We start from the raw sequence: 24,608 nt of genomic DNA, 5'->3' as shown, positions 1-24,608 counted from the left end.
GGTCAGGGAACTGAAGAGCTCTATAGCTTATAATAAAGTATTCTCTTTCACATTGTTGGCAGCTCCAGCTGCAAACGTTTCATTATCTTAGCAGCTTTGTTACATCCTTTATCACAGACATTAGCAAAGCTAAATGGCCAATTGTAAATTCCCTTTTTTAACGTTTCTGAAAATATAAATCTGGATGAAATATGAATTAGAATGGAGCACTTGAACTGCTGGAGGAAAAGCCAATAGTGCCCTCTTGTGCCTACCTAGGAAAACAGCATCTCCAGACTGCTGGGGAGTTGCAGCTGATTTTTGTAGGCTTGGTAATATGTGAAACAGATTCTTACTTTGTTAACTATGCTTACTTTACAACACGATAAGTTTTGCATTTATTTATTATTGATTTATGAGCTGCAACTTTACTGCAGCTTAAAATATTTCCAGTAAGACATTAAGTCATCACATGACCCTTTTATTTCAGCAGTTTTTGAGGATTGGGGGTTTATTTTTTTTCATCATCACAGTTGAATTTTCTTCTCCAGAATTGCTGGAAGCAATTTCGTGAAATACACCTCTGTCATGAGTACCCTTGGAGAAAAACTGAGCCCATTTAGTTCTGGTGCAGTTTATTCTGTGTGAACGGTTACTACATGACTGATGACCGCACGACCATCTGTGCAAAAGAACGACGAGAGGGAAATTTTACACAGATACTTAGATGTTTATTAAGCTATGAAGGATTTTGCAAGTGTTTGTTGCAATCAGTGTAGCTGATTTGAGAAGTGAGGGGTTTAAAAGCTAATGACCTAGCCGTGGGAACGCTTAATTACTGAATTTGGGTGAAAGTGTAATGTGTTTATACACTAAGAAGATGAAAATGTGATTATTTTACCTCTCTCTGGGAGGGTCTGTATGTGCAAAGAGCACATCTGAACAGGAGTGAGAGCTGTTGCTAATGAAACAAACCCTGATTATTGTGATATGGTTAAGTGAATTTAATTTTGCGATGCGATTGAACAAGTAGGTAGGCATGATTTTAGTAGCAGTAATTAAAAATGTGTAGTTTGGCTCTTAGGATGTTACGCCATGAATGTTTAATGTGGCTATCAGTTTCTCTAAAGCTATTTGTTTTACATTTAGGTTGTTTGGTGCCAAGGCAAGTGGTAAAGCTGCCTCTGCACCCAGTACTGAAGGTGTGAAACCCACATCGGCAATGCCCAGCCCTAGTACCACATTGGCACGGCAAGGCAGCCTGGAATCGCCATCCTCGGGCACAGGCAGCATGGGCAGTGCAGGTGGGCAAAGTGGTAGCAGCAGCCCCCTCTTCAGTAAACCTTCGGACTTAAATGCAGATGTTGTAAGCTTAAGTCACTCCTTGGCTTCCAGTCCCGCCTCAGTGCACTCTTTCACATCAGGTGGTCTTGCGTGGGCTGCAAACCTGAGCAGCTCTTCAGCGGGCAGTAAGGACACACCAAGTTACCAGTCCATGACTAGCCTTCACACCAGTTCCGAGTCTATTGACCTTCCTCTTAGCCATCATGGCTCTCTCTCTGGACTGACAACAAGCACTCAGGAGGTTCAGAGCCTGCTCATGAGGACTGGAAGCGTCAGATCTACTCTTTCGGAAAGGTGAGCTTGCCTATAGGTACAGTGACCACAGAACCAGTAGAGGCAAGAGGACAGGAGCCAAAAGTACAAACCCTCCACTTGCTTTCCTAAAGGGACACTGTTTAATTAGCACCTTCGTCCTTTATGTAAAAAAGCAAGGAAGGAAGAAAAGAAAGCTGAAAGGCATTGGATGTGGAATCAACTGCCTTTTAAGTTTTACAAGCACTTTTTCTGTCTTTAAAAGTTTTTTTAGTTCCCTTGTTCTGAAGAACAACCAGGAAAAAAAAAGGGGAAAAAATGTCTAATTAAAGGCAAATCTAAACAGGCACATGATTCTGTCATGCTGTATTTGCCTGCTGCCCCAGCAATTGGCAGCGCGAAAGCTGTATCACTGCCCTCTTGCTGACAAATTTTCTCCAGTAGTAGGACCCCACCAGTTTTCTTCCCATTAACTCAAAGCACAGGCAGAGCTGGTGGGTCCCTACATTCAGCCTACCAGTCTTGCCTTAAAATTCTTAGTCCTGACAAGTTGCTTCTTACATGGCAATCATTACACAAATCCTTACTAAAAGGCAGTTTCACTGGCAGAGGGACAGTTTACAAGATGGGACTCTCACTGTATGCACAGTCCTGGCAAATGTCTGAAACAAAGAAAAACAAGAAAAAGTTCTCCTCTGTTTGTTCTGTTAATGCTTTTTTGCGATATGCAGATGTTTTACAGTTTAAGTTATATTATAAAGAGGTGCAACCGCTCTGGCACAGTTGTACCAAGATAATTTTTTTTTTTTGGTGAAACATTTTTTTGACTTTTGCAAGAAAGAAAAGTAAACTTTGCTAGGTGGTAAGTAATTTTCACTTCCTGTGAAAGTTTTCAACATTTGGCAGTGAAACTCTTATCTCACGTGGGGACTGAAAAGTCAGTATTAAATATTTCATTAGCCTTTGATCCAAAAAAGTAAATTCTACTGAGTCAGTCAGAAATATTTTAAAAAATTTAAGGTTAAACTAGTTGTTTAATACACAGTCACTTAAAGGAAAAAGATCTTTTATATACAATGTTAAGATTTTTTTTTTCCCTTTATATATACCCAGAGATTTTTCAATACCAATCCTTTCCACGGAAAGATTTCCCTTTCAGTGAATCGGCCTTAAAAAAACAAAACAAGCACAAACAAAAACAAAACCCTGAACAACTCTTTGCCAAATCTAGATGTAAACTCTCCACACATTTTATCCTCTTATGTTACATTCGTAAGTATTACTATATCATCTAAAATCACACCTCTTACTAATGCAATGACAACACAATAAAACATATGTGTGTACCAATATAATGTATGCTAACAACAGTAGGTAAAAATATGTTGATACATGAGTAAGTTGTAATTTTCACTGTGCCTTTAATTTTTAAATACTAGTTTGCATTGTGTGCCATGAACTGAATGTGATGATATTTCTTAGAAAGTTACTAATTAATACTTAAAGTATAAAAAACCCTATTAATATTTACTGCTATGTGTATGGATAGTGAAGTCAATAGAATGATGTGGAAGATTATGAATTTATGCCAAAAATCATGTTTATGCAGAGGATGTTTAATATCACATTTAAAATGTTAATGGTTTGGCATCAGCTCCTGAGCATCCCCCATTACTAATACTTCATGTATTTATTCAGTGACTCAATTTCAGTGGTTCCAAATGCTTTGCCTTTGGCAATATTTTTAACTTTCATATTTGTCCATATGGGGATATTATGATGGGGTCCAGAGAGAGCCATTTATTCTGTTGATCTGGCCTCAAAACAGATACATGTACCTAGGGAAAATGGTGTAATTCTTGAATTATATCCCCAACAGGGTTTTTGCAGTTTGATTTTTCTGAAAGGTGTGTCACAATCATTGTGTTATTTTAGGTAGTAAAACCTACATGTAGCAAAGTTTTTTTTTTCACAGCAAAAGCATTGATTTGCAATGTTAGATATGCTTGACAGCAGATTATATCCTTTTTCCTTCATAAACTCAGCTTATATTTGAGATGCCTCTGGCAAAATTAATTATAGCTTTGCACAGCATAAGGAGGTGTCAGCACAGAGGCTTATTCTTTTTCTTCAGTCACTATAGAGCTTGCAAAAGACTGAACAAGCAGTCTGTATAGTAAGATACAGTAATACAATGTAGAGACAAAATCAGAAAGACCAAATCACAAAATGAGACATAGCTAGCAAGCGACTTGGGTCTATGCAGAGAAAGCCTAGGGGAAACTAAAAGAGGAGAACTAATAATAGATGATACAGATAAATGTGGGTTTGCTTCACTGAAGCATTAACTGTTATTTGATAGCTAAACATCACTAATGGCAAGCATGCTAAGAAAGAACGAAAAGGTCAAAAGATTACTCCAGTTTATTGGTCCTGATGAACTTTTCACTTCATTGCTTCAGACATAGTCCCTGCAGAAAAAAAACCTGCAGTCATGAGGACTGAAGGAAGAGGTTTCAAAAGGTCTGTGCTAAGGCAGGAGTGAGGAGGATGTATGGGCTGCAAGATGAGGGGACTGTGGGCAAGGCCACCTTGTCTCTATTCCTGGAAAAATACAAAGGGTATTAAACAAAATGGGCTAAGTAACAGATAACATGGGATTAACAACCTTTTAAATAAAACTAATTTAATTTATTTGCAGAGAAACAGTCTTTGTGAGTAGAGGAAAGGGATTAGTAGATACAATAAGACATCCTGGACATAGAAAGGCTTTAGGTGCTATTTCAAATAACATTTGCATAAGAAAATGAGGGAAATAAAGTAAGGTGCTTAACCATTTGGTAAAGACTTCTCAAAAACTAATGATCAGTGATATGTTAGCCTGGAGGGATATAACAGGGCAGGATATACATCCACAGACAGATACAAAATTATGAGGCTATTTTCAAGAAAGAAAACAGGGTCTAAGTGGTAGTGTTTTGATGGGACAAAAGCATCTTCTCACTATTTTGAAAATGAAAGTATCACATGTAAATCTTAGAAAGTTGCTATCTCATTCTGGTTTTTCATCTGAAAGCTTTAACTTGAAGACTTTGATCAAGTTTTAGGAAAGATTTGATATAACCAGAAAGAACATTTACATTTCTTGCTAAGATCAGTAGCCCTTGGCTGCCTCCCAGAAAGCAGTCACCTGCCATAGAGACAGCAAGTCTGCAAGGTCTCTGCCCACAAATCTCTCCAGGGATGATCAGACATTGCCTACACCCAGTCTTCAGGCTCCCCACGAAGCAATGGTACGGCATGAACACATAGCTCTTTGACCACTGCTGTATTCATACAGTGTCAAAGTTTACTCCAGCCAAATTTTGTGTCATTCAGTGAGGCTCTTTTGCACTGTAACAATCAGAAAATAGGTTCAGTAAATACTATTTGCTTTTTCAACAAAAATTCCATCTCCATCAGGACCTTTCCTGGTTTTGCGCTAGCAGTAGTTATTTAGAAAAGTCTATTTCCACTGTCCTAGCAGGGTAACTCCCTACGGGGGAGAACACTTATATTTTCTCTTACGACAATTTAGAAGGATTAAAATAATCAAACAGGTACTTGTATTCTAAAATAAAACCATCTACTGGGGTTAATTGGTGAAATATCAGTGATTTAATTGATAACATTTTCCAGGTGGATACATTACCAGTAAGTAGTTCTTTCGAGCCCTTACTGCTGTTGGGCACTGCAAATCTGTGTTTTTCTTCTGCTTGGTCTGAGTGACACAGCAAGAGGTGCATAAAAAGTTCAGAAATATAGGAATTAAAAGTAAGCTCATCAGTGATAATGACTGCATTTTAAGATTAGCAGAATGGAAGTGGTTTCTAATTACATGACTGGCTTGCTCTGGTTTACTTTAAAAGTATTTAGTTTTAATGCATTGAAATCCAGTTAAGCTCTTCAAGATCTACAGTTGTTTTAAACTATCATTGTTTTAAGGTGTGAAACTGTATATCATGTATCACATTATCTTGTGTGTTTAGCCATTTGTAGAAACCCACTTATAAGATCCATATCATCCTGGGCCACCCTCTCTGAGACCTCCCTAGGTGTTTTTTAGCTTGCAATAATTTCTTTTATTCCCTAACAGCTCTGCAACAATTAGATATAGCCCAAGGAGATGGCTTCATGGCCCTTTCCCAAGCTAACCTCAACACAAAGGATAGGTAGGAAACTGAGAACTATAAGGCTTCCTGTAATTTCCCCCAAGAGAACTTTCAGAGGTTTCAGCAGTGCAAAAGAAACAAAAGAAGACAGCAATACAATGGGCTTGATAACTTCAGCCTACATCTGCATGCATTTTCCTGCAAGACTGCTTTTCGCAGCTGACATGGCAAATTGGGAATGCTATGATATTCTCGTCTCATCCTCACTTTATATTATTTGTTTTGAGCAGAAGAGACAGATGTCCATGTATGTACCACTTGAATCAGGAAAGGAAATTTCTTTTCATAGCAGTTTTAGAGATCTTTTGAACACTGAGGTCAGTTCACTTCCATTTATCAGAAGTTCAGTTTCTGTACAAGTAATATGTCCAGCTTTTCTTGTAAGGATGCTTTTAGGGACTAAAAAGATATGTGCAGTTATCAGTCTGCATTAATAGTTGCATGGAACCATGGTTAATGGTTTCATGTAATTATCTGAAATCTAGGAGCATCTGTGCAAGATTTAGTGTTTTAAAAATGAATGTTTGCTGCACTCACTTTTATGAAATGGCAATAACTCCATGCTAACACTGAAAAATATTCAGCACCATTTCATTTGAGTATCTGAATTCACAGATATTTGTAGCAAAAAGTTATGGTCACTATTCGCTACTTAAATGACTGACTTACAACTTTTGTGGATCGGTTTAAAGGAACACTGATTGGTCTATTTATTTATAGATAATGTGCTATAGATATTTTTGAAATACATAGAATCTCAGATTAAAATAAAATTAGCAAATGTATTGTTCATTAAGATGTTTGAAGCATTTGCAGAAGAAACTGGTGTTATTACAATTATGTTTATTATTTTGACATTTAGAGTATGTAAAGAAACATCCAGCCCCCATTATTCTCTGCAGAGAACTAAAACCCACATGAATCATACATTCAAATTTATGTTCTTTTTTTACGAACTATTCTTGGTACTTTTAGTTATATAGGGAGCAAAATGCTGTAAAGGTAGCCCTCTGTCATATAAAGGACTTCCCTCACATGGATCATGACAGCTGGGCCTGTGCTGAAATCCTGCTAATTTCTCCTTCCATTTGCTTTCTCCAAATGTAAAACAATGGCTTGTTTAGCAAAATTACCTATAAAATTTCCTGGTGGTAAGAGTGGTTTACCTCCATTAGTCTGAGCCCTAATGGTGGGGCCACCAGACACCAGGCATGAACACTGTTTTCACTGCCTTTATCTGCCTGGATCAAGGTTACATGATAGCAGGGCACCCAGCACAATAGAAATGATCTTTAATAATGGTGTGGGAGTTTTCTTGAGTAGGAAGGGTCCTAAGTTATTGTTGCTCTCAGAGGTGTGATTATGATATGTAATACACAAACTTTCTAAAGCCATTTTGCAATTTAATCCATATGGTGACACTAAGTTACGCTCTTAGGGGAAAAAAAAACCACTGCAACACTTACTTGATGATGACTAGTACAAATTCAACCCACACTAGTCAGTGATTGATCTACCAGGTCTTCATAGGGAAATGCCCAAATGACCCTTATTTGAAGGAAAGCAAGATGTTTACCTTCTAGTGGTGGGGTTTAAATTAGGAAAACTCCAGCCGTAGATTTCTTTCTGGTAATCAGCCACTCTGCCACTATGTGTGCATGAATATGAATTAACATTTATCTAGTGCCACTTTTCATCACCCCCATCGTCACCTTACTGTGTGAGCCCAACAACAACAGAAAGCGAAAGGTCTGTATGTTTAGCATGCATTTCTACATGCAGAACTGTCATTTGGCTTCTGGCAAGGCCATGCTGTCTCTTAGCAGGTGCCACAACCTTCATTTCTTTTGGAAATCTATTGGCCTATCATAGGCAACTGTGAAAAATAAAGGTTCATACTGTGACCATATGATTCTCACACAGATTGCAGGGTGAAGCTGTAGGAAGGTTGAAAATTCTAAGAAGGACTTCCTTCTGATATGGACAGTCTCCAAATTACTACTGACCCAGCCTAGAGCATGTCTAGATGAAAAATGAAGGTGCAGCAGTCCATGTCCTATTGTCCCCTCCAACAAGTCAGGCATTTATCATGAAAGATATATTAAAAAGCATTAAATGACCTTCTGTTATGCACACAAATCTAGACCTTTAAAAATTTGTAATTCTGAACAGTCCTGTTTACTCTATGTCCTTAGGGATTTTTTTTTGTTTTAACAGCATGCAGCTTGACAGAAATACACTACCCAAAAAGGGATTAAGGTATCATTTTTTTTTTTTGAGCATGACTGCTGCTTCTCTGTTTTTTCTGTAACCTTTTCTACACTGTCTTTCCTTTTCTTTCTCCCTTTGTTGATCCTGTTAACAAGAGTTCTTGGTATTTATATTCAAACCAGAAAATGTAGATTTGAACAGTGGACTTTGTTTTTCCAAGTCTGCCTAGTGAATAAATGTCCTTTCAGGGTGTATCATGTAAGTGAATACTGTTAAGGATAGTTTCCTTATGTAGTGAATCTTAAAGGGGATTGACTCCTTGTGAGCTAAAATATACAGAACAAGATACTTTCAGTAATTCAATGGAACTAGTTGCTGAAAACATTGAGAAAAACAAGATTTTAGAGGTGGATCTGAACTTGAACTTTAAATACAAACACTCACACAATTTGTATTGAAGATACAATAAAGGGTAGGGTTAGAAAATGCTAGTTTTAATATCCAATCTTTTCTCTCCTCCATGGTTAAAATAGGGGATCACTTTCTGGTCTCATCAGTCAAAGAAGCCTACCACCCTAATCCAGGAGGGAGATTTGGCAAGCAATGACATATGTACATGCACATAGACATTCTGAACCCTTTCAGTCCCTGAAATTACATGATTAAATTTCTCAGGTTACTGATAAATAACAGTTTAGGAAATTTTAAGATAATGCTAAAGTGATGTCACTTAGAAATCACCTTATGCTCTTCTGCACCACCTGTGCCTTAATAAGAATTTAATCAAATTTTCTGTTATACCAAAATAATCATTTTGGATTCAGAGAGAAGGAAAAAGGTGAAAGACATGAAAGAGGCACAAAGAGGACACTGCAAGGGTACACTGGGCTAACTGAGGTTTGTGGCTGTACAAAGGTAATGGTGGCTGAAAATGAAATTGAGTGGGAAAACAGTTTATAGGCATATAAGCCTGATAACTTATCCCAGAAAGACCATCAGTTTGATTTAATATGCAGAGATCCCAGTCCAAGACCCAAATCCTGAATTCTCATTTTGCCATCTTTCTGATCTGATAACCACTGGGTAACTCTGCTCTACCACATTAATAAGCAAAGATCATAGCTGTCTTTTTGAAGGAGAAAGGAAGTAAATATTTAATCAGGACAAGATGTTTTAGTGCCGTAAAATATTGTGCAAAACCACAAGCACAACATGAGAACTTACATGTTCATTTAATCTGCTTGCTAAGCAGAAATATTTGTGCCTCACAAGCCTGAAGCCAGAATATTGAAAGCCCTTTCTGCTCTGCTGTTTGGGGAATACTCATGGCTCATGACAGTGATAAAGAAGGTGCTCATTTCTCAGCAGGAGATTGTGCTGAATGAAGCAAGCTATTGCAGACATTGCTAAAAACAATCTCTTGGTTAAGACCCACACTACCTGCATATTTTGATGCTTACAGCTGCCAGAATTGCCCTTCTTCCAGCCCAGCCAAGAGAGGCTAGGCCAGGGAGTTATCAGTTCTCCCTCTTAACCCAAGTGTAAAGTTGCACTTGTTTTATTAGTTTGCCATAGGAAGCAGTTGATGAATGATTTCATTGCTAGATTTCTTCATTACTGAGAACTTGTTTCTGCTAATTGTGTATTTTTCCTGTCCCTTTCCCTCCCCCTAGTTTGGGGCAAGACACAATGTCAGGTAGCATTCAGAGTGGCAGAGCACTGACTGAGTAGCTGTCATTACCGATGCAAACTACTTTTCAGAGTTGTTGATCTGCTTCACTCCTGTCCTCTAACCAACTGCCCTCATGATCTGTGGCAGATGTCATTTTGTAAGCAGCTACTCACATTTCTTGGCTTCTAGTCTGTCCATTCCCCATCCTACCATTACAGTTTCTGAGCTCTTGCATCAACCTGTATACTTCCTATAGCTTTGAAGTCCTTGCCTGTTAGCTCAGTTGTCTGTCTTCTATGGTTTATCATCATATCTCTTTGAAGGAAGGAAATGCTGTGTTGGGGAGGGGGATGAAGAGGAAAAGGGCTTCTGTTCTGTACTTTTTCTGTTGTAATAAGATGGTAAATTTCACCTTGTTAAAATCACTGGTGATAGTCACTTGACCAGACTTGATGTTTTCCAAGAGTTTTGTTCTATCTAAGTGGTGACGGGTATTTGTGTGGCAACTGTTTCTTTCCAAACTGTCACCTTGTCATTGTTTTGAGCATGGCAGCTGTGGTTTTTCAGATATACTCCATCATCCCGGCAGACGAGTCAGGAGGAAGGCAAGGAATGGCTGCGCTCCCACTCAACTGGAGGCCTGCAAGACACTGGCAGTCAGTCTCCGCTTGTTTCTCCTTCAGCTATGTCTTCATCTGCAACTGGAAAATATCACTTTTCCAACCTGGGTAAATGCTGTTTTCCTTCACTGTTTCTCCCACTCTAGAATCGAACCATAAAATTCAACCGTTCATATTTCTTCGTTTGCCAGATTTGATAGTTTATTTTAACATCTCCATCACCATACTGTGGTACCTCACTAAGGAAGGGAAATTCACAGTGTTTTTCATGGAGTTGGCCATGGAATAGGCCTCTTATTTTGCACAGATTCTCCGTGGCTTGCCCAAGGAGAAGAAAATTTCAGGCAGAGCTGGAAATTTGCTTCTAGTTCAAATCTACTCATCTTTTACAATTCACAGTCAGTAGGATTCTTTCCAGAGATTCAATGAATGGTGATCCAGACACTAAACATCACTTTTTTTCCTGTACACAGGTTTGCTTTGAGATAGGCGTTTCCAATCCACTTCAGTGGCTGGACCTTGATATAACTGCACTGGGCCCAATGCAAATCCTAACCTTGAATGCAATGTAATATTTTGGGATGCGAGTCACAGTTCAGATTTATTTGATTTCAGGTCAAGATTTAGATTTGGTTCTTCTGGATCCTGTTTCAAGTTAATCCAACACAAATTTAGTTTTGTTAACAATTTTATCTTTTCTTTAATGCTTAATAGAAAAACACTTTTTGCACAGTGCTGAACACATACTTAGGTTCACAATGAACTTTTGTGTTTTAAGATCTTACTGTGAAATTAGCAACAACCTTTGAAGCATTCACACTTCTATCACTCTGTTACAGCTTATGGCATCTGTAGGTTACAGTCACTCGAAAGAAATTTGATTAGACATACAAATGTTGGTCTTTATTATGTATGGGAAATGAAGTTGAACAAAGCCACTTTAAAAATGAAGTTAGATCCTGGCTAATCTAGCCACTGCTTTGGATTTCTTCCATGTGCTTGCAGTAGTTTTAGACACAGCTCTTTTTAAGCAGTGTTTCTTTCACGCTGTCATTTTCTACTTGCAATTATCTTCTTTTTCATTTAGTTCGTACATTTTGTACTCACAACACAGAGCAAGAAGATCGTGATTTTTTTTTAAATATTCATTTTGTCATTGTCCTTTCCTTCTTTCCATTACCATAACCCTATGGAATAATTTGCTCTCACAACACAGCTGCTCTCATAGTTTGTAACTTATGGCACATATTGCATGACCAAAAATAAACTTCCAAACTCTGAGGCTGAATTTGGATAGACAGTTGCCTTTTCTTCTAGGCATTGAGTTCATGTGGTCCAGGTGAACCATAGCCAGGCTTTCCTTGCTACTGGCAAACAAACTATGCAAAAGCTGAAAGCAGGTTCATCAACACTGTTCTAGATTTCAACCACAAGTGATTGGACTACTCCTGTTTATTATGATAAAATTCAACTGGCCTGTGCAGCAATTTTAACTTGATATAGTGGTAGGTGCTGTAGAAAATTAAAGGATAAACATCTTGCATGTGCCAATGAACTTTGATCTTGAAAGCAGTTGGTAATACGGGTATATAGCAATAAAACACAGATACGGATCCATTAGAAGAGCTGCTCATAAAAAATTCTTATGCCTTCTTATTCCTTTTTAACTTTTAACTTTTGAATCTCTCCCTTTGCCTCTCCAATTTGGTCTGTCAAAGTGAGCAAGTGTGTACAGACACCAGTGTTAGTGTTACCATGTGTTTTACAGGATTAGTCTCATCCAGCTCCAGCTCCTTAGAGATCATCTGCTTCACCTTTCTGTGGTGGCTTTGTATGTGGGAATAAAAGCCTTTCATTTTCTCGACAGCGTAAACTCCACCTAGCCATGCTGGTCCTACATTGCAATTTTGTTCAAAACCAAAATTTATTTAATGGAAATGTGCTTCATTAATAAAGTTTTGTATTCCAGTGAGTCCAACCAACCTATCTCAGTTTAACCTTCCTGGACCCAGTATGATGCGTTCAAACAGCATCCCTGCACAAGACACTTCTTTTGATCTGTATGATGACTCCCAGCTGTGTGGCAGTGCTACATCCTTAGAAGAGAGACCACGAGCAATTAGTCATTCAGGTTCATTCAGGGACAGCATGGAAGAAGGTAAGACTGAGTTACTGTTTAGACCAGTCAATAGCCTCCCAAATAGGCTCCCAAAATAGGCCCTCAAGGAGTAGTAAAATTTAAAAATATTTCTTCTGCAACATAAAAATTTGAATAATTTTGTGAACCTTCTTTTCTAATTCTGTTGAGCTGATCTCACAGGACTTCCTTACCCTAAATTATGCAAGATATTTCTTTCACACAGTAATACACAACACTGTGTATGTCATACATGTATAAGTCCTTTATCAGAAATTTTAGAGGAAAGGAAGCCATTGTTGGAAAATTATTTTATTGGTTTTGCCTCTAAATTTGAAGTGTCTGAGCATACCTTGACCACTGTCATTTCTTATTCCTACTTCTGTATTTCCTTCTTTTTTTCCAAATGCCAGGGCTACTTAGTATCCCCTTTCTTTTGTAGTCATTTACTTTTTCTAGTTTCCTACTGCCTCCTACAACAAACACTATGTGAATTTCTGTATTCAACCTCTGTCACTTAATCTGACCTCACCACTTTCTTTATGCATCTTATTATCGTTAGTCTGGTTTCTTTAATACTATAAACAGCACCTGGAATTTGGAGAATATGTTGGGGTTTGGTTTTGGATCTTGCTCTTTTCTAACCACAGAAAATCTGACGACTCCTAATTAAATGCACTGTAACATTTTCTTCTGTGTAAAATTTCTGGTAAATCTGATTATTTGCAGAATTCCTATAAGCAAAACATTCTCACACCCTTTAAGTAAAGAAGAAGTAAGCAACAACTCCCCCTCCCCCCCAAAAAAAACCCAAACAAAAAACCAACCTCCCCCCCGCCAAAAAAAAAAAAAAAAAACAAAAAAAAACCAAACCAAACAAAACACAAAACCCTACAACCCAAAGCAAAAAAATCCACTAAAATTTAATGGAGATTTATTCTACAACATCATCTCATCTATCTTGTTTACTGCAAAGTGATGACAATATAAATGGTCTTTATAATAAGCAAATAGTTTTCCCCTAGCCCCAGAGCTCATAGTTAGGAGATAAAAAGGGAAAAAAAGAAAGTCTGAGATGAAATAACAGACAACTAATATTTTCACTTTTCAATTCCCCCTTCTGTATTTTAGATGATATGTCAGGCTGACATCTGGGTATGTAATACTAGCAGTAGGGTGCAGGACAGATCAAGCTGTGAGTTGTCAGCACAGAGAGGATGGCTGACTGCACAGAAGCATATCATATAATTCAAGGACAGAGGTGACTATAGACCCTTTGCTGAGGAACAGGAAAATTATCAAAGGAAACACTGAAAGAATAATAAAGGAAACAAGGCAAATAATTTATGCACAGAAAAAGAGTGTTAAATCTAGAATTTCGGTAATGGGTCACCAGTGGCTTTGATGAAAGCTTTTTCGTTGGTTGTGTTTCATATCCAGCTGGAGTGGATAACCGTGATCAACCTGAGTAAATGAAAGTCAATGCAGCAATAACAAACAGTTTTCAGCAGTTTACGGTCATTAGAGATTAACATGAAATGATGCTATTAGAAGGTCAACGTATTTTATTTAAGATAGGAGCTCTGAGGAATTTTAAAGAATGACATAATGGGTAGAGCCACTGTGTACAAGAGCAGAATGGGAATTTAGTCAAGAGATTTAAAGCAGAGACTGAACACCAGAGGTAAATTCAAAGGAACAGGGTTTCAGTGGTCAGTGTACCACATCTTTGTGTTTGCCCAGTTACAAAATTAGATTTAAAGTCTATTTGTTTAATCCAAGTTTTCTTGTATTGTCGGGTTGGCATATGGATGCCAGATAGCTATTAAAGCAAAATAATTTATTTACCAAACCCTGGCAGATTACAAATATTAAATAAAATCATTTTGAAACAAAAATGCAAAGAAGTAATGAAATAAATTATCTTCTTTAAAATTCTCTACTAGTGTATCCTTGATTTAGAGTGTCATCAGAAGCAAAAGAGGCAACTTGATTTCCATTTAGGCTTCATTTGCCATTTTCAGAGAGGCCAGAAACCGCATTTTTTCCTGCAACATTCGCTTGGTGCTCTTGAGGCTGACTAGTGATTATCAGTGGGAATATAGTACTACTTCTTGCAGTAACCCCTTCACGTGGATTACAAATACATGGGTCTGCATTGAGCTGAGGAGAAAAAACAGCTGAGCAAAGCCTGGGAACTCACCCCAGGGAGTGTGGACTGTTTTGCAAAGGATAGTCTCATATTAAAATGAGTTTGCTCAGGCTTGGACAGGTGTATAAACAGCTCAATTTCTGGTTTCTTTAAAGAGTATATTTATCAAGTGTTTTGTTGTCAAAGCAACAAAAGTGATGCTCGGTTTGCTGGTAATAATGCTGAACCTCACTGGCATTCTCTTCCACCTCATACACAGGAAAGTGCTTTTTCTGTAGAACAATCTTTTTAAGTGCAGGAAAAAATATCAACAGCTTTTCTATACTGATATGTCATAATTGCTCTTTATGAAAGATTGGTTCTCATTTTAAAACTGTGTTTAGTTATTGAGCTCCATGGGGGAACTTTTATGCTTTTATCAATATTTCATGTTATTTTCTTTCTTTTTTTTTTAAAGTACATGGGTCCTCATTATCACTTGTCTCCAGCACATCCTCTCTCTACTCCACGGTGAGTGTTTATATATTAGAAAAAAGTTCTGGCCGCCTCTGTTCTTGTTCATTGTTCATGAAAATTTCAATACTTTGAGATCTAGAAGGATTAAAATTGCACTATAATAAAGCAAGGGCATTTATTTTCAGCTTTGGTATTACTGTCATGTTATTTTATAATACATTATTTTTATGGGTTTATGTGACTTGCTCGGAACTGCTTAAATAAGGTAGTGTATATTTTGAAAGCTAAAAAGAAGCTAATGGTCTAGGAGTCTCTATTTAATGGAGCCCTTATTCTCTTGTATTTGATAACTTTGAGTGATATTCCTTATTTTCAGCTAGTTTTCTAATTTCACAATTTACAAAGTGTTTTTGTACTGTCACTGAGGTACACTTCTTGAAAAACACAAGATTGCTTCAGGGTAAGGGAGATGAAATTGGCAGTTTAAATGTCTGCTGTGGCAAATGACTGTGTTTAGATGGTATTTCCAAAGAGAAATTCTCTTCCAAAGAGAGATTTTAAAAGTTATTACTTTCTGTTAATTAGATTAATTAGACTGAGTAATAATTGTATCCAGCTCAAGCAAGCTCTGCTTTTTTTTTTTTTTTTCTTTCTCTGTTTTATTGGTTTGGTCTCTTTTTTGATGTCTTCTGCATAATTTCTTGCTTCAGTTGTTCTACTAACAAGAAATCATCCATATGGAAGGAACTAAACATGTTTGGACATTCCCTTGCTGATACACAACAGTTGCTTTGCAACCTATTCACTAACTCCAATTACATGCTGTACTAGCCCTTTTTCATGGCAGAGCAAACCACTTATCTGCTTTCATACCATGCATTCATGAATAGCCTGTCTCCTTTGCTACTATTTTGTAGTCTTTGTTACTATTTCCCTGTCTACGAGTCACTATGATCAGTTTGCATGGGCGCTGTCCAAAATTGTAATTCAACCTTTAATGTCAAATTTTAGAATAATATTATGAAACTGGTAGATGGTAAAAATCAAATTTGCAAGTGACACAGGATGTTTTTAGTACCCAGTGAGTCAGTAGGTATGAAATACCTCTGCTCTGATGTGTAATGTAGCAGGAATTTGCTAATACTTTCTAGTTATATAGCCTGCTGTCATTCAAGATTATTGAGTATCTTAGAAATATTACATGAACCCCATGATATAAAAGAACAGTATTTTTCCTGCAAAACAAACTTTAAAAAGTTTACCCAATTGTAAGTGGCATGTTCTGAAACATCTGACTGAATTCATGTTGCAGCTAAGCCCCACTCTTGAAGTTATGGATTATGTAGACATAATAATGGAAACCATAGAAAAATCTGTAAAGAGCAAGAAATTAATATGACAAAATTAGTAGGAATGATTTTTGATCAGCATTTCTTCTGCTTGATCCCTCTCATCTTGTGAAACAGGTTTAAATTTTTCAGCAATTAATCAGATGATGTGCAAGTGGAGTACAGGAACATGAAAGGTTGGCAATCAGTATCAGCTGAAGGCAGAGAATGACATTTCATTGTTCAATGATGTGCCACTTTTCCTTCAGAAGAGCACACGTAACTCACTTTCAGCTGTTACTAGGGTAAAGGAGTACAAGAGCATTTTCAACTTAGTTAAACAGCCCAAAATCACTAAGCAGTATTTCTAAAGAGACTGCCTTTCCACAAGTATCTCAATCAATATATTTATCAGGATTCTCAAGCATTGCCTTAAGCTTGGTGCTAGTGGTTTTCTGCAGCCAAATCACTGGAGAGATTCAAAGTACTAAATAAAGATCAAGACCTTTATGTATTATTACCAATGGATAGATGCAAATCTTGAAGTTATTCTCTGAAGATTGTTTCCTTGAGAATTAGAACATGAGATTCACAAGAGACATTTCATGATTTGCTGCCATTGCAATGAATAAGTTCAATGAGACAGAAGTTCTGCATATGGGTTTTCTTCTTGATTTGTATTTGGGTTTTGAGGACTTAACATGAATAGACTGGAAATCTAGCTTGTAGAAATATGCAACCATTTGGTTTCACAGAAAAGTGTGCCCTGTAATCTGACTTAGTAGACTATATGACTGAAATACTGATTCAGTCTCAGCAGTGAGTCTGTCTAGCTCTCAGAGAAGTTGAAAAAAATATGTGATAGTGTATATTATGACAAGTTGTGTCTAACTTTAATCTCCTCCTGCTCAGTAGGTGAGACTGCAGTTTGCATATATTTAGTTAATTGCTATATTTCTTGCACTGGCTCTCAGCATTAGCTACACTTACAATCCCTAGACTTCATTAACTGTGCTAAGGCAAGCTCAAAGGAGATGTGTAAGGACATGTCATTTGTATGTTAATATTTTAAGTCTTCAAAAAAAGAAGAAAATTAATCCTTACAAGGGTAGGATACATGAATATAATGAAGTAGAAGGAGGGAAAAAAACTATTTCCTATTAGAGCCTTTTGAACCAATGGCTGAGTTCTGGCTTTTAATGGTGTCAGTGCAAAGTCAAGTAAAAATTGCTCAGATGTATTTGGTTGCCAGATTTTATTTTTAAGGTGATAGTATGCCCAGAGTCATGTTACTTCTCTTTCATTTACTTTTTCCAGTCCCCGCAAAAGTTGACTTGTGGAAGCCACCTCTCTGAACTCTGGGAGAGAGGCAATGTTTCCTTATATAGCGAGGGAGTCATCTGGTAACAATAGGTAGCACTGCCTTCACCTGCAAGGGTTGGTGGTCTAAGGACAAGGGACCATGTCCCCAGCATATCAGCTTCAGGAAAAAGTCATCAACCTTAGATTTGTTTGTTTGTTTGTTTCTTTCTTTTCTTGGCACAGTAGAATTCCTAAGGGAACAAGGTATTTCTTGATCTAATTGTGACTTTTCATGGACCACACGTTTGAAGCAACAATAATGAGAATAGAATTTAATTTTTTCTATGTAGGCGGATCTCCTTTTTGTGACTATAGATCCGAAAGTTAGTATCAGTATGTGTGTCACATGAGTGCTGGCAAATAAAACATTGTACTAAATCATTCCCATGTAGTGACATGCCAGGTGTTAGAGTAGTTTGAGCCAAGAGCAGTTTTTAAGTGTTGCATTGGGAAATACCACAGTCTTTTTAGTGACTGTTAAATGATAAGCATGTATGGAAAGAGGCATTCTCTAAAAGTCTTCTTCACTATACTAGGTAAAGTAAGAAAATGTTTCTGTAACAAATTATTAAAATTCTAATAGCACAAAAGTAACGCTTAATACAGGCTTAAAAAGGCAGCTATATTAATTTGTAACAACACAGATACTGCCTCATGTAAGGAAATCTTCCCAGGAACCTTGGGTTTTCTTAGCCTTCCTAGTGTTATTTATAGCTAATTCTTCTACCCACATATTCCTTTTACTGCTACTTCTTTTCCAGATAATGTTAGACTGCTTCTCTGAACATGGGGCACCTCAGATTATGGGGTGGATTGTTTTCCAGTACATTAACTGCTTCTTATTTTATGTTCTAAAAGAGTTCCTCTCTCCTGGCATGCCATTCTTTTCCATTAGAATCCTACTGAAGCAAGATTTCTCTGTCCACCAAATGCCTCCCAAATTAGAATACTCTCATGCTTACAAATCTAATGACTTCCAAAGTCTTTTAGTTTCTTAGCTTGTTGAAAAAGACTGCTATGAAAATAGCATCATTACATAAGAATATGGAAAATATATAAAATTATTAAATATTATTACCAAATTTAAGCTGAAACTTTAACTGACCTTGATAGCCCTTAATATTTTGATCAGTACTCTGTATGGAGGAAGCTACTTGGAAGTGCAAATGCACCTCTCCCATCATGTTCCTCCCATGTATGTTTTACTGATACGCTGTCAACTTAGCAGGATTACGTAGTAGGAATATTGCTCAGTATGCAGTAAAAGAAAAATATGTTTCAGGAGCAACAATAATCATTACAATGTAAAAGTGCTGGTCTGTGCCATGGCAGCACAGCGAGTTTTCTTTTGTATCTTAGAAGCGTAGCTGTAGTTTCTGCTGCTCTGTTCCTATTCTCCCTTTGTCCACTGTTTTCTATTGTCAGTACACTCGGTAAACACTCTGGGGTTTCATCTGGAGTCTTAACAAGTAAGTTGAAAAGAATCCTATTTATTGTTTTTACTGCATACCTTCATTAAATGTAATGGATCCATGAAGCTATTTATTTCACTTCAGTCTACCTGGATTTTATTTTCCGTTGGTGCATTTATGTTCCACACAGTTTCTAAGCCATTTCTTCTTCGTTTTCTTCCAGGCAGAAGAAAAAGCACATTCAGAGGTAAGAACTCTTCTTCATTTTTATGTTTACGTATTGAATTATATTAAAGTATATTGTTCACCTGCTATGGATAAACTGTTGAGTTGCTGGGGAAAATAATACTCTGTGTCTGCACTGTTTTTTAAGAAATACTCATTAAAATCTGATGCAACTTCTAGTGCTCTAGAAGGTGTTTTCTTAGCATCATGCTGAAAAATACCTCCTGGCTGAGGTTCTAAAATAGTGAAAAGAATCGATGAGATTCAGGCTTCTGAGTGGAGGATTTCAGACTTAATACCACTGTTTACTGGATCTAAGGGCCTGTTCAATTCAAGGTAATGTGCTGCCTTTTAGGAGAAAAATACTTCAAATGTTTGCTTTTAACTTCTCTCCCTTACATTTTGCATTATATTACATTTCTGAAACTGACCACTTTGATGGATTTCAGAGCAACACGGCTTGATTTCAGATATAAATCAAATCTGACATGGAAAACAGCTTCTTTCTCCTCACAGTGTATAAGAATGGGTAACAAGCTGGGGTCAGAAGCTGGATACAATTACAGACTTTCTCAAAACAAAGTCCTGGTTCTATTAAAAGGGCACCGAGGAGTAGGAGCAATAAAATGCAGCACCAAAGGGTGCACTTCCAATTCACAGAGTTACATGCCTTCCGACTCCTGCATTTATGCTGCTCTTATTTTTACTACTCTTATCAGATTAAAAGTCAACTAAAAGATACTTTGAAGAAGTTGAACAAACAACATATTCTTCCTTACTTGGCACAGTATATTTTAATATATTTTCTACCTGAATTTTCTAAGCTCCTTTCTTTGAAAGTTAAAGCAAAGGAGCTAAAGAAGCATGCCATAGCTCAGTAGTGTAAGCTCAGTAGTGTAAGCTCATAGTGTATGGGACTGTATATAGAGGTGAAACAACAGTTCTTTACTGTGTAATTCCTACATGATGTTTTCTCAGTAGCTAGGTCTGCTCTTACACGAGATGTTGAACAGCATTTCACAAGAACAGCATTCCTGTATAGTTGCAGGAATATGATAAAAATGTAGCTTAAGAGAAAACTTGGAAAAAGCGACAGTCCAGGATAGAGAACAGGTCAATAATGTGTCTCCTTTGCTCTGAGCTAGTGTAAATAACCTAGCTATTTTTGTATCATAGATGCACAGGAATTTGTTCATTCTTAAAGCCTGTGCAATATTCCCTGTTGGTTTTCACAGGAGTCATAAAAAATTAAACTCTTGAAATAGTCTTTTCTAATGAACATTATGTGCTTCCTTTCCTAGGCTAGTTTTAGACATATTACTTTTATAGTCTGGAAGAATTTCTTTTATGTCTGAATATGAAATGTGTTTCAAAGTGGAACTCCATGCTGTGCTTAAGTTCAGTGCAATGCCTGGAGTCTCTGTAAGATCTCAGATAGTGTTAAATGAGTTTAAAATTATGTGGAAGCTTCGTGCTAGATAGCCATCTTAGCTGAAATGTAAACATATATTTTTCTTCTGGGTTCTGTTTTACATTAGAGGATACAGGAGCCTTGAATTAAGTTTATTCTCATGTCAACAAGAACATTTAAAGCAACATTTTGGCTTCTTTCTCTTTAGGTTGGCACACAGGTTTTTGAGTAGTGTATGTTTTAAAGAGGCTGCATGTTTGAATTACAGAGACTATGGAAAGAATTGTGTTAGAGAAAAAGAAAAAAAATACTACACCTTATCTAGCTTTAGACATACATGAAGCAAAAATCTGTGTCCAAGGTAGTCATCAAAGCTTTCTTCAAGCCAGGGAGTGAGGGACTATTTTTTGGCCCTTTGTCTGAGTCTAATGTAGACATTAACGCATGTTCGTTGCATCAAGTCTAGTTAGGCACAGTGAACCTCACCCGTTCATTCATGTTTCATAATCTCAGGCCTCATCCAGGTCTTCTGTACTTGATTGTACTAAGAATATATTTGGAATTTACAGGATTTGGTAAGAAAACATGACCTTTACATGTACAAACAGAGGGTTGTACATATGAAGTAATTAAGAATTTTCCAATGTGTGCTTCCTCAACTGGAATCCAAGCTCATACACTGGTTAAGTGCAAGAAAACAGCTGGAGCAATAGCACTAAGTGCCAACTTTTAATAATTTGTGACTATCATTAGTTTTGAGATTAAAACATGAAACTAAGACATTGCAAACCTTAAGAAAACAAACAAAAACCACAACAAAAGGAAATTGCTGAAATACTGACAAAAGGCATGTTTTTCTTTCCTAGCAAATTCAGAAACTACGGAGAGAGCTGGTTGCCTCACAAGAGAAAGTTGCTACACTTACATCTCAACTTTCAGCAAATGTAAGTATTTTTGCTTGTGATCATAAACAGTATCAAAGAATATATTATCAGATTGGGTTATAACTCTTATTCAACACATCATCTGGGAAATTTTTACTATTTGTTTACTACTGTTGATTTTAATATTTATTTATAGTATATAATGAATTATTTTCTTAAATTTCTATACTGCCTCAGCTTCAAGCAGAAGAAATCCTGTAATCAAATACAGTGGAAATGGAAAAAAAAGTTTCCATGATCCATACTCAGTGTTGTCACACTGTATGTGACAACAGTTCTATCCAATTCAGTTTCGCTCTTTGCTCAGAATCAATTAAAAGAAAGCCCCAAAGTAATGAGACACAACCAAAGAAAAGGCATGAATTGCATAATATAATAGAATTCATTATGGTTTCACTTCACAAAGATAAACCCTACAAAACGCAGATAGATGTGGAAGAAAGCACAGTATACAATTGTATATAGAATTCATGTGCTGCACTAACTGTGCTGGTATATAACTAATGGAAAACGGCTATTTCACAGATTGTTCCTGGTGTCACTTCCAATTGTCACAACCTGATAATATGAGTTATTGAACATGTTATCAGAAAATAATGCAACTTAGGGAATGTGAGCTGCAATTCTGTCTGGTTACTATGGCTTCATATGAAGTTACCGTATAGTTACTGAACAATCTGTTGTATAGTGATTTTTAAATGTAATTCAGGATATAACTATACTTACCATTTCAAGAAAAGCTGAGAGGTAGTTGCAAGCAAGTATTATTTTGCATTTCAAGGGAAGTTTCCTGATGTCCTCAGCAATCTGGAGTGCCTATCTTGGGAATGTAGATGTACTGAGTGTTTAGCTCTATAAACACTGCCATAATTTTCAAGAAATTATTTCAGTGCAGTAGTACTGTGTACCTTTTGTGAGAAAATAATCTCTAGCTGTGTGAAAGTTCCTTGTTCTCTTAGGACTGCCAGGCATGAAAACATGGAAAATCTACTCTTAGGGCTTTCTGCTCTGTTCAGGTGACTGTTGGTATTCATACCTCTGTAGCAGTTTAGGTTGCCAGCCTGTTTTGAGTTCTGAGAATGAGCTAGTGAGGCAGACAACACAGGAGTCCTGCAATGTTTGTAAATTAAAAAGCTAGATTCCAGGGTGGTTTACCATCTGGGAGTTTATAGACAGCATGCTTATCCTGGGTATGGGGGTTCCTTCATTCAGATATTGTAGACTCAGATTTTCATCTTTGACAGGCTGGGCAGGTCTTTACTCACCCATCCTAAGACCAACAAAAAAAAACAAACAAAACGAAACAAACCACTAAGGGGTGAGAAGATCTAAATCAGCATGCTTTGGGTAATTGTGTTTACTAACAATTCTGCTGTTCTCTGCAGGACGCTCTTCTTTCCACTAAGAATACAAGGCTGCAGCAGCTCTGATTTGCAGTGGGGAGGCTGGCTTTGGTTGGGCTTGTGATGCAGCACAGTCACAGACATCCCCACGTCCGCTGAGTGCTCTATTAATGCCCACACAGCAGTAGCTGGTGTTAACCAGAGGAGTTAGCTTGATTCCTGCAAACCCTTGATCTAGTGGAAGGTGTCCTTGCCCACAGCTGGGGGGTTGGACTAGATGATCTTTAAAGGTCCCTCCCAACCCAAAGCACTGTGTGCTTCTGAGCATTAATGCCATGTCAGTAAGACTAAACTGTTTGCTTGCAGTGGGCTTGTGCTCAGCGCCTGTACTAGAGCTGGTATGGGAGACACTTTGATGGTGGGAACTCGGGCTCTTAGTACCATTCCTTACTTCACTCTGTGGGTGTTTTGCCCTTCTCTACATCTGCTAGCTATGAACAGAAAACACCATTGTATTCTTGCTGATGTGTTAAAAGGAGAGTTAAAAGATGGCTTAAGTTAGTCTATATGCTTTTCCAGTCGGCCCAGCAATGCTGTAGACTACAATAAAGCAACAAGTGCAATAGAGTGAGAATGGCAGGGCATTCTCCTCTACAGCTGAGGCACTGAAGCCATTGGGCAAATTGTGTTCAATCTCTCCCTAGTGTTATCTAGAAGTTATTGACTGTATCTCTTTTCAGCATTCCTTTGTGTAGAGTAAACCTCATACTGGCTGGTCTCTAATAGCATTACCTATTCTAGGCAAATTCTCAAAGTCAGTTTCAAGCTAAAATCAGATTTGGTCCATATTTCAAATAAACTGAGTCAAGCTAAACATGGATAGTTACATTTTTACTTGGGTTTCACTCAATATCTGTTGCATGGATGAAAAATAAGTATGCATATATATATGTGCATGCTGTATGTTGTATAAAGGCTAATTTAATCATGTTCTTTTGACTGTGTCACTTTCTAATCCCTCTCCATGGTGACACTCTTTAAGCTCTCAGCCAATAAGCAACCCTAAAGCTGATCCTTTTAGCACATGGGGTTTTTAAACAGTACCAGACAAATCTGTCCTTTTTCCAAATCCACAATATGTGGGAATTCCCTCAAAATTAAACTTGTCAGAAGCATGAAAGTTAGAGACTTCAAATTCTCCAGGCATGAACAAGGGATTTAGACACCTTCACAATGAATACAATCTTAAAAGTATGACTAGATATTATACGTAAATATTTTTGGGATGCTGTCATGAGATACATACTTTACAAACCCAAATATTGAAAAGTATTTAATAATAATTTCATAATAATAATTTCATAAACAGTACCACATAATTCCAAAGGATCAAAAGAGACTACTTAAGGATGTGTTAGTACTAATTCTGTCAGTCCTCTGAGTACTTTATCAAATATTCTACAAAGTATCACTTAAAAACATCAGGAATAAAATCCAGCTTGAAAACAGTGTGTATATACTACATTTTAATTGTAATATGGCCTCGGAA

At 37.2% G+C, this 24,608-nt stretch overlaps 1 protein-coding gene across 11 annotated transcripts in view; it reads left to right on the top strand.

The window, feature by feature from the left end:
- Window positions 1-24,608, top strand: part of NAV3 (neuron navigator 3) — a 547,859-nt gene that overhangs the window by 487,937 nt on the left and 35,314 nt on the right. For 7 of the 11 annotated variants that reach the window (XM_061369391.1, XM_061369392.1, XM_061369388.1 and 4 more), the window contains 7 exons: window positions 1,129-1,617; window positions 8,004-8,045; window positions 10,237-10,397; window positions 12,259-12,447; window positions 15,036-15,088; window positions 19,360-19,383; window positions 21,639-21,716. In XM_061369391.1, the coding sequence (XP_061225375.1) occupies window positions 1,129-1,617; window positions 8,004-8,045; window positions 10,237-10,397; window positions 12,259-12,447; window positions 15,036-15,088; window positions 19,360-19,383; window positions 21,639-21,716 (1,036 nt within the window). The remainder of the gene's footprint in view (window positions 1-1,128; window positions 1,618-8,003; window positions 8,046-10,236; window positions 10,398-12,258; window positions 12,448-15,035; window positions 15,089-19,359; window positions 19,384-21,638; window positions 21,717-24,608) is intronic. The other 4 variants (XM_061369390.1, XM_061369387.1, XM_061369393.1 and 1 more) reach the window with 4 other exon arrangements.

This window comes from Neopsephotus bourkii, unplaced genomic scaffold (assembly GCF_033783945.1).
Source record: "Neopsephotus bourkii isolate Nb327-2 ecotype Australia unplaced genomic scaffold, CSIRO-AGI_Nbou_v1 NB_1493, whole genome shotgun sequence".
In the NCBI taxonomy this organism is placed as follows: Eukaryota; Metazoa; Chordata; class Aves; order Psittaciformes; family Psittacidae; genus Neopsephotus; species Neopsephotus bourkii.
The sequence above is the reverse complement of the archived record's forward strand: the minus strand, read 5'-3'. Positions and strand labels throughout refer to the sequence as shown.